General features: G+C 38.1%; 1 protein-coding gene across 1 annotated transcript; it reads left to right on the plus strand.

Moving 5' to 3' along the window:
* The first annotated feature begins 535 nt into the window (after positions 1-535).
* On the plus strand, positions 536-9327 carry LOC121910563 (glycine receptor subunit alpha-4-like). Its single transcript, XM_042431804.1, has 10 exons — positions 536-594; positions 1334-1461; positions 2235-2302; positions 5000-5223; positions 6320-6402; positions 6500-6637; positions 6742-6956; positions 7821-7979; positions 8585-8680; positions 8808-9327. The coding sequence occupies exons 1-10, from the start codon at positions 536-538 to the stop codon at positions 9078-9080; spliced, it is 1443 nt and encodes a 480-aa protein (XP_042287738.1). The 3' UTR covers positions 9081-9327.
* Positions 9328-11077: the final 1750 nt, after the last annotated feature.

Below are 11077 nucleotides of genomic sequence, written 5' to 3' on the forward strand. Positions count from 1 at the left end.
TATTGGAAGAGAGTTTAAATTCACTTCAAATTTGTGGATTTGTTGTTTTTTTGTTTTCTTTTATTAACACCATTTTCATTTTATTTTAATGAATTGTATCTAATTTTATTTGTTGGCAAAAAACCTAAACTATAAATCTAAAAACTATGGTTCCAATTACAAATATTTCTGCTAATCCGATGCCTTTATGAAGAGCAACATGAGTCCACTCTGCTATGAAAATGCTGCTGTCTCTTTAAATATTCTTGCAGTAATTCCTTGAGCATGCATATGGCCATAAAAAAGTGATAAAGCTTGAAGTCATCCACACAAACACAAGCAGAAAAAAAAAACCTTCCCTTGGATTTTGAATTATACAGCAGCAGCTTCCTGTATTTTACACCTGCAGAGAGGGAGGGAAGCTCAGCTGAGTCCAGAAGACAGAGCCTGGCTGGAAGAGCAACAACAAGTTCCAAGCATCTACGCTTTCTTTTTCTTTTGGGGTTTTTTTTTCTCTACATTGGTCTAAAAATCTGTTTCTTTCTACTTACTAAGAATGCACTTGCACATCCTGTGTATGGTGTGGGCTTCATCTGTCATTTTTCTGCAAGGAAGGTACTGTAAGAAATTATTTTAAGTTGTAATTCTGTACATCAGCCTTCCTGGACTTATTTTCTTAGAAGATATTAAAGTGCTGCTGTAATGTTTAAACTGCATGTTAGTTTGACAGTGACAGTGTATTTACTGTATTTAATATGATTTGACACTGATGACAGTATATAATTATTGATAATAATACAGGAGATCAACTGTGTGCTTCTTTGACCAAAAGGCATGTCAACATTGCTGCTCTTTTAAAGTCTGGAGAATCATGCATAAAATATTTTGTTAAGCAAATCGTGATCTATAATTAAAAGACAGTCCCATTAAGTCAAAAATGTTCATTAACACAAAATGCAGGATTATACTGAATAGATAGAAGAAAAAAAGCTTGTAATTGATTTTAAGTGATGAGTAATTTCACAGATAATTTAAGTATGTGAACTGAGTCTTTGTATAAGGATGTTTAAGAATAATATACTGTATAATAATGTACTGTAAATACTGTGCAGCCTATATGACACATTTCAATTACAAAATGTATGTGATGCCAAATCCTGTAAAACACTCTTCCAGCTAAAATGTTAAATATTGTACATCTTTAGTATAAATTAGATTAAACTTTTCCTGCAAGAAAATGGGAGGTCTTAAGATTCTTTTACAGTAATACTGCAGCTTTTTGGCATGTTGTGTTATGAAGAAAAAACAAGAAAATATCAGTACATCCAAAGGTGGTTGTCCCGTCACCTGGCAGGTCTGTGCTCTGTAAGGAGATGAAGCTCCCCAGCAGGGCAGCCAAGCCCCCCTCTCCATCTGACTTTCTGGACAAACTGATGGGACGCACATCTGGCTATGACGCTCGCATCAGACCCAACTTCAAAGGTAACATAGCGCGCGGTGGGAGGAACTCTGTCAGGACAGGTGTGAGAAAGTGTGCTGCTCGATTTGCATAACAATCTGGGAAGTGAAGTAGCACAAATCATTGACAGATGGGTCAGAAGCGAGAGAAGCTGCAGGCTGTGACGTTTTCACACAGGAGCCTTGTTTTTTTGTCATGTGTTATTGTTTCTATGTTGACCCACAGCCTTAGGTTGTGGTATTTTTACACAGACTTCTTTCAGATCTGTTCGTCAGAAATGTGCATTTACCCTTGCATGTTACCCCGCAGGCCTATTTAAGTCCAATCTTGATCTCTCTTGTGAGTGAAGCCAGCAGATTCTCTTTGACACACTTCCCCCTCAGCCTCTGGGGTGGCACTTTATATATATTTCATACTTGCTCCACATCCTCATCAGTGCATGCTGGGTAAATCCCAGCTGATTATCTATAAATACACTAATGTAACTAAAAGAGAATCAATAAATCATTGCCTCTTAGGAAATGAGTCACTGAAATATTTAAAGTTTCAGTGGTCGACAGATGGACTATACTAATGGGAGCGTACTGGAAATGACAACACAATTTCATGCTGGTTATCTCAGATGAGTCTGTTTATTAGGAAACAGCGTGGCACATTAAGAAGGGAACAGGCAGATGTTATTTTGTGTGAACGCTCTGCTCTTTACCTGTTTCAATTCTTTATGTGGTCTACTCAGAGAACATCATCAGTGATATTAGTGCGAACATAATGTGTGATGACAATCTGCTCTTGTCAGGTCCTCCTGTGAATGTCACGTGCAACATATTCATCAACAGCTTCGGATCCATCACTGAAACAACTATGGTGAGAGTTTTACTTTATAATTCTCAGTTGTCACATTTGATTCGGATGGTTTAATGGTGATAAATAATTTAAATAATCTGGAGGATACAGCAGGAACATAAACATTTACTTTAATCATATGACTGTTGGCTCAAACCTGGACTATCTAAATACAGTGTTATCAAATAGCAAAATAGTGACCATTCAATTCAAGCTTCAGGCCAATACATACTGTTTAATTACTTAAAAGATACCAATTTTTAGTAGAGTTTTATAATATGGATATAGGTGAGTAAAGGTTTTACACTTTTACTCCCCACGTACTGTATCTGTCTTGTATCTGTATCACTGTAAATGGACTTCCACTATGGGGTTTAGGTTTAAGTTCAAGTTAAAGTGAAGTTAAGTTAAGTAAAGTTGAGTTAAAGTTGCAATACATGCAACTAGATACCACTAGATATTGCTCTGTAGCACCAACATCTCAGACCAAAACAAACATGTCATTTACTCAATAAAGTTGGAAAAAAAGAAAGCCGACTCAGATAAAACTGTCAAAATATGCAGGAAACTATGCATCAAATATGGATCAAGATTGTTAGTGCATAGCCTATTTCTCACCTCAAATGTTTCCAGAAACATATTTTAGTGTACTGTTTGGCTGTAATTAAAGAAAGTTTGTGATGCAGCCGCCATCTTGGAAACGGATGTGGAGGACACAAAGGGACATGCATTAACATGCACACTCACATGCACTAATATGCATGTATTGCCAGGGCAATTACCAAACCAAAGAACAGAGAATTTCAAATAACAACACAAACAAAGGAAGTGTGACTTCATTCACTGCTCGGGTCGCCATTACTCCACTATATCCTTAAATAGCAAATAGTTGTTTGCTGACATCCAGTGAGGCTTAATGTTATTTATGGTAACTTTCAGTTAAGTTAAGTTTAGTTAAGTTAAAAGTCAAGTCAAGTTAAGTTAAGTTAAGTTTACTTAAGTTAAGTCAAGTTTAATAGTTAATTTACGTTACATTACTACAAGGGAAAATGGGGTTTTAAACAGTATCCTGTAAGTAAGAACTTCCTCATGCTGCTTTTGCACAATAATAGTGGTCACTATTTTTTTTAGGGTGAAAGGGTTCTGATTATTTCTTTCTTTCAGAGTGTGACTTTGATAGGCGAGACCATAAAAGTAATGCCTAAACAGCTATTCAGGTGTTGTCTGTAGGAGTCTGTTTCGTTTTCATATTACAGTATTGTTCAATATTAGTTTCATATTGTCTCCAAGTTACAGATTTCTATATTCAGCATGTGTCACTCAAAACTTATCAGCACTGGTAGATTATGAGTTCTCTTGAGTTAGCTATCCCTAAACAACGCAGCAAACATTACTCATTGCAACCAGTGTGCAGACCAATGAGTCATCTGTCAATACTTTTATATAGAGTTTATAACGGTGTTTAAAAAAATCCTTAGTTGGTTTAACTTGCTGCCAGTGCAGAGATTTCCTTCCTGGTAGATGCTCATTCATCAGATTCTGTGGTGTTTATTCTTTGTTTGGAGAGGCCATTTGGAGCAAGTGTCATGTCGCGTTAACATACTGTCATTAGATTATGACTAATTTTTGACTGTAAACACCATCTTGTAAGTTAATTGCATAATGTCAGCTATGATTTTCTCATTAAAGTGGAAAACATATCTCTGTCTCAAAGAAGAGACTATCCTTTATTTATGAGGCCCATGGTGAGTGTTTGGGGACGTTTAGAGTTTGGAGGACTCATGCATTTTCTAAACTACCTAAAGGGAAAGGCCATCAAATTTTAATTGATGTATTTATAAGTAGAGTTTGCTGTCGTTCAGATTATGAGCACTTAAATCTGTTGGTGCTACATTTTCTTTTTTGCTCACAGAGAGTTTGCGTAGGCACAGTGTCACTCACCTGCTGAGAGACTCTGTAGGTTCATTTGTGTCTTGCTTGAGATTTGTTCTTCTTCACTCAATCTTGGCCCTCTCACATCCTATTAAAATGACAACATAATGAGATGCACAGAAAAATGAAAATACTTACAATGTACACGTGTACACTATTGTGTTAGCTGTTAGTTCCCCATATGATTTACATTTCTAATTCTTACAGACCAATTGCTGTGAAATTGTTTACAGATGCTGTGTGGCTGAGCATTTGTTATTTAAGTGCCATTTTAGGAGTCATTAGTTCTAGTATAAAAGCACTTTGACTGAAATTTGTGTGTTGACTGAAAGTGTCCTGAAAGGCAACGAGATGAAATTTTTTTAAAAAAAAGCATAAAATTAATAAAATGATAACACAACAATGCATGCATTTAGGCCATTATCCTCTTACAACTCTTGACTTCTAGTAACAACAAATCTAGAAGCAGGAAACATTCACATCATTTGTCGACTGATAGTAACTATTAACATTGTGTCATTTCATCCCAAAGCATTCATTTAGTCCTGAAATCTCCAGATAATTAATGTCTCCCTATCAGTAATGTGACAGCCATGTGTTATCAAATTGCTACAAAATAGCACAAGTACAATGTTTGTGAATACGTTTGACACAGCTATAATATCTCAATATGATGCCGCTACGGCATGAATCCTACTATTGCTACTTGTGGCTATATGTTTTATTTCGGTCATTTCTAACTATAACTTGTGTAATTTCTAATTATGACTTAATTCCATACTGTAGGACTACCGGCTCAATGTATTTCTGCGACAGCAGTGGAATGACCCTCGACTGGCATATAAGGAGTATCCAGATGACTCTCTGGACCTGGACCCCTCCATGTTGGACTCCATCTGGAAGCCTGACCTGTTCTTTGCAAATGAAAAGGGAGCAAACTTCCACGAGGTTACCACAGACAACAAACTACTTCGGATATTCCAGAATGGCAACGTCCTCTACAGCATCAGGTGATCCATATCTGAAATGATACACCTGGATGCACTTCTATCAGACATTACAAATCCACATCCATGACTTGTCAAGTTTCTATCTGAATATGAACTTCTGCCTCCATCCAGTTGTAGTCTGAACCTCTACATGTTTGTTTCACTCCAGTTCAGTTCAGTTGTAATTGTATTGTCCAGCCCACACTGTGAGCAAGTTTATGTTCAACAATAACTGCGGGGTAAAACAGAATCAGGTCAGTAAAGTGGCACTAAAGCAGTGGTGAATTGTAGCGTAATGCTAAGAAGTTATAATTAGAATATAAGAAAGAGGAAGCAATGTGGAAGCTCTATTAACAATTCTGTTGAACATGAACTAAATCATCAGTTGCTCCCTCTGGTTACTAAACCTTAGAGGTAATTCCTAACCTTAGAGGATCAACCTGAAATGACCACTGATAACATAACTCATGAAGCTAAAATGTGTAAAACAGCAACAGAAACAACAAAAACTTCTCACATTTGGCCTCTGGATGACACTGAACCAACATCAATCACTTTCTTCCTCTCTGCAATATTGTGTGAGATGCTTCACTTTGTCCTTGCTGGAATAAAGAAGATGAGGGTATTTAAAATGAGCTGTGACAGACATCATGACTCAACAAAGACAGAGTGGCAGCTACAAAAACTCATCAGTAAAATAATTGCCAGAACCTCTATTGTGGAATGGGTTTTTCTTTTTTAATCTTGATCTCTATCCTGCCATTTTTATTGATGGTGCTGCTGTGTTTTCAGACTATTTTACGTCAAGCCCATTATAAAGGCTGACATGTTGTCGGCTGCACCTGTCAGTCCTTTGTGTGGTTTGTGTGGGAGGTAGTGGAATAGAAAGATGGAAAGGAGGACAGGTGTCAGAAAGGTTAGAGCTGCTTGATGTGACCCTTGATGTAAAGGGGTTTGAGTGACACCTGAGCAAGAGATGGCAGGTGCTCAGAGGTTTAGAAATGTAGGCTACCTAGGCTTCCTCTCACCTGTGTGTCCAATCATGGGTTTGAAACTCCATTTATTTCAATCTGTAATGTGAGAGACATCACTGCATGTGCTGCTGTCTGTTTTCCAGGCTGACGCTTGTCCTCTCCTGTCCCATGGATCTGAAAAACTTCCCCATGGACAGCCAGACATGTACGATGCAGCTCGAAAGCTGTGAGTTCATCTTTCAAAGCCGGGCTTAATATCATGACATACAGATTTTGTTATAAACTAATCACATACCGTATACCTTTTCTCTATCTCTCTCTAGTTGGCTATACCATGAATGATCTGATTTTTGAATGGCTGGATGTGGGTGCTGTGCAGGTGGCTGATGATCTGATGCTCCCTCAGTTTGTGCTGAAGGAGGAGAAAGGTCTTGGCTACTGCACCAAGCACTACAACACAGGTACATGACATATGACAACCTGCTGGCCAACATCCTCGATAGATACTGTCAATCAACTTCTAATAAGATTGTTAGTTTGTACCTGTATCTCCTCCTGTGGTTAGGTAAATTCACCTGCATTGAGGTTAAATTCTACCTGGAGCGCCAAATGGGCTACTACTTAATCCAGATGTACATACCGAGCCTGCTCACCGTCATCCTGTCCTGGGTGTCATTCTGGATCAACATGGATGCGGCTCCAGCCAGAGTGGGCCTGGGTATCACTACAGTGCTCACCATGACGACGCAGAGCTCTGGCTCAAGGGCCTCCCTGCCAAAGGTCAGACAGTTTGCTAGTCATTTTTTTATTATAAATTCTAGGATGATTTCAGGAAAAATTGGTCACTGGATTGAATTTGTACATTGGACTTTTCCAATTTAAAAAACAACAATCAAAAAGCCTCCTACAAAATTCATGGCGTAGTTTCCCCATTCACATATGATAGTAGTTTATTTAAAAACCTGCCTCCATACACCTAACTGCTACTCTGCCACAGCCACTAACTGCTGGCGCTAGCTGAAAATGCACCACCCCCAGCATTGTAGTCAGTTTAGGATGGTTAATGTAGACAAGTTAGATTCACCAGGTGTTGTATTTCAACCATGTAATACTTCCTTATGCAGTATGAGATGATATTTGATTGGGCAGGGAAAATGAAGCCACTGATCTTGCCCCACACAATCCCAAATTCCATTGATGATGCCTTGAGCCCTGATAGGCCTTTAAATGCCATAGAAATGAAGATAAACTATATATACTGGATAATTATTATTATAGATGCAACATTTTAATGTTGTAGCTGGTCAGTATTAAGCTTATTTTACAGAAATGCAATTATATATTATTAACAGATCCTATGTTTTGTCTGTAAAATTTATATATATATATATATATATATATATATAAAGCAGCATTACATCTAAATTCTAAAGTAAAAATCCTCAAAATTGTACTTAATTACCTTACTTGTAATTTATTTACTTTCCACTCCTGAGTAAATATTCCTTCTCAGTCTTTTACTATCAAAAAAGCCACTAACAAGTAATTCTTGAGGGAGTTTGTCGTTCCTTCCTTTGCATACTTCTTCCCATCATTCACTGCCCATTGTGTGATTTCACTGATTTGATTTTCATGGTTTTTCAGGTGTCCTATGTGAAAGCCATAGACATCTGGATGGCGGTGTGTCTTCTATTCGTGTTTGCTGCACTACTGGAGTATGCGGCCGTTAATTTCGTTTCACGCCAGCACAAGGAGTTCTTCAGACTGAGGAAGAAGCTCAAAGAGCAACAGCGGCAGAGAACCGTGAGTGCAACCCACCCACTCAGGCCCCTCGGGCTGCTGTCACCTGCTATTCCCTTTGCCCAGCTATGCACAAGCTACACAACTCAGCTGCATGTTGCGCTCCAGCCAGGAAATGTAGACAGCATTGACCTGTAATTAATTAAAGCCATCACCTTATTCCACTGTTGGTTGAATATTTGTAACGTCTTGCTGGCTCACTTTGGCTCTCATGAGAAGAAGAAAATAGGGGAGACAAAATAGGCCAAACCACCTTTAAATATAAAATATTTCTTGAACAAAGCAGTGTGACAGCTGCTGCAGGACCCATTAATACCTTGTAATATTCATACCACAATACAGAAAACATCTGCATGAATCCTTTGTACTTATTAATTTGCTGAGATCGTGCCTCTGAAATTTGCTCTGACTACATCCTCAAGCTGTCTCACTTTGCATTAATGTCACACATGTATTCACTTTGTAAGAAACAGACAGTGATTACTTGTTAATGTTCATGATTTGAAACATGAAATGCAGAACAGAGGAGTTGTGTCATGGTTGCAAAATGTTTGAGTGATGCGGTCTGTTTGATGAATAAATGTATGTGCTGCTTTTTTGCCCATCAGCAGGGAAGTGGTGAAAGTAAGGTGAAAGGAAGCAACATGTCAGGCAACAATGCTCCTCATGGGAACGTGGCCCAGCAGTGCAGTGCCTGTGCCAGGGTACGCACTGCCGTCTTGTTCAGTTAAACACCAATCATTGATTCAAAAACAAAAAAAACCCCACACACCAGTTAATGTGATTCTCAATGAAAGCAGGTGGTTATTCTATGCTGTGTTTTCCTTCCAGGAGGAGGAGCTGGCACAGCAGGGTTTACTCTTTCAGAGTTATGGACTTGCACTGTCAACAGGAAGTGCGCCAGAAATGGATGCAACACCAGTCTTTGCTGATTTACCTCCTGGTTTAGGTTTCTACGACATACGCAGGCGCTTTGTGGATCGGGCAAAAAGGATTGATACAATCTCCCGAGCTCTTTTCCCTATGAGTTTCCTCATGTTTAATGTCCTCTACTGGCTTACCTACAAAGTTCTACGACATGAAGATATTCAAGCCCTACTGTGACAACCCAACGACTGAGGACCACACAGATGCTGGATACTTTCATTCTGCTCTCTTCACTGAAACATTTACAGATGGAGAGTCCTCAGCTGAGCCATGCAAAATGTGTTGTGACTGCATGTCCAGTGCCGCTGGGAAATTCCATGACATGGACGAGTCCATCGGTTTCTTTAAATATTTAATACTTACTTCCAAAGAAATGCACTTTTTATTTGCACAGATGCTTTATACATTACACATCAGTGTATGTATGTACAGTCGACATCTTGAGTATATCAGCTCACACTTTTTTGGAAGCATTTCTGTCTGTAAAGTATTTGGACTGCTGCACATTCTTGCCAGACCTTAAAGTGTGCATTAATTTTACTGGTGCCATGGTGAACACTGTTTAGAGCTACACCTTTCATATCACAGAGAGAAATAATATATCACTACAAGCAGGAATTACACTTTGAAAGAGTTGCCACTCTGTTGTGTCTCCCATCTTACCTCTGCTTTATAGGCCTGGGAAATACATTGCTGAAAATATTTTTTGGGTTTTTTTTGTTTCTTTTGCAGGCTGCAGATGTCTAGGAAAGAATGTCACTTTTTCAATAACATGAATATTTTATCTAACACAGTCTTCTATTCTGTTCTATTAATCTATTCAGTTAGATTTTGAACCACTCCAACAACAAGCCTACCTGTAATGATACCAGGAATAATCTGTTTTTGAAATATGTTTCAAATTTAAAGTTGTTTAATATCTAAAGAAGTTAATGATACATAGTGCAGAGATTTTTAGACCTCACTGTATATTGATATAATGGTATGTGACACACATAGCCAAATGTTATTTATCTTTTTATTCAAATCCTTCAACAAGTAACACTTTCCATACAAATATAAATAAAAAAAATACATTTTGGCATTATTAGATGCAAACAAGCTCTGGATCACATTAAATTTAATAGAAATAATGATAAATATATCAACAAAAAGGTTTAAAATGTATGTAGGTGCTAACTTGTATCATATTCATCTTCTGGAGTTTAACAAAGCCCAACTAACTTAAACACTGAGAATGATTTGTTTCTGTGTTTGTTTTCTTTAAAATCCCCTCCAGACATGTTGTAAGATATATAAAAAATACTCTGCTTGGAATAATAATAAGTGTCTAATATGTTTTTTCCACCAAAAAAGAACAATTACCTCATTAAATTCCTTAAAATTACATCTCCTGGTTCTCCCTCATTGAAAAATCCAGAATCTGTGACTATGCAAATATTTTCATTTCAACAGCTGGACACAAGATGTATTTCACTAAAAAGTCTATTCTCAGTGTGTGTGCACTGAAGGCACATTTGTGTAAGTTGATCACTGGACCAGGACTGGCTTCCAAACTGGTTGTGATGTCACAAATCCTGCACGTATGCCCACCTCGTAAACTCTGATTTTCAATGAGCACAGAGAAACTTTCCCCGTTCAGTAGATGAAGGTGAAAACAGCCTTCCAGTGTCATATTCTGCACATACATAATTCTGCTCAGTGAAGCTTAAAACATCCAACTGAAGTACCAATAAGTAAAACACATTTTTGAGTGGAGGGAGCACGATGGTGCAGTTAGTACTGTCGCCTCACAGCAAGAGGGTTCTGGGTTTGAACCCACCAGCCAGCTGAGGCTCTTCTGTGTGGAGTTTGCATGTTCTTCCTGTACCTGCGTGGGTTCTCTCTGGCTATCCTGGCTTCCTCCCACAGACCAAAAACATGCAGATTAGGTTAAACTCTAATTCTAAATTGCATAGGTATATATATATATATATATACTATATTACATACTACATGTGAGCCCTTTGATTGACCAGTGATCTGTCCAGGGTGTACCCCGCCTCTCATCCAATGTCAGCTGAGATTGGCTCCAGCTCCATAAAGAAAATGGATGGATGGATGGATGGATGAGGGAATGCAAGAAATACATATATCTCTGAAACTCTTCGTTAATTTATGTAAAATAATGAAAT

Source organism: Thunnus maccoyii, chromosome 13, assembly GCF_910596095.1.
Source record: "Thunnus maccoyii chromosome 13, fThuMac1.1, whole genome shotgun sequence".
Taxonomy (NCBI): Eukaryota; Metazoa; Chordata; class Actinopteri; order Scombriformes; family Scombridae; genus Thunnus; species Thunnus maccoyii.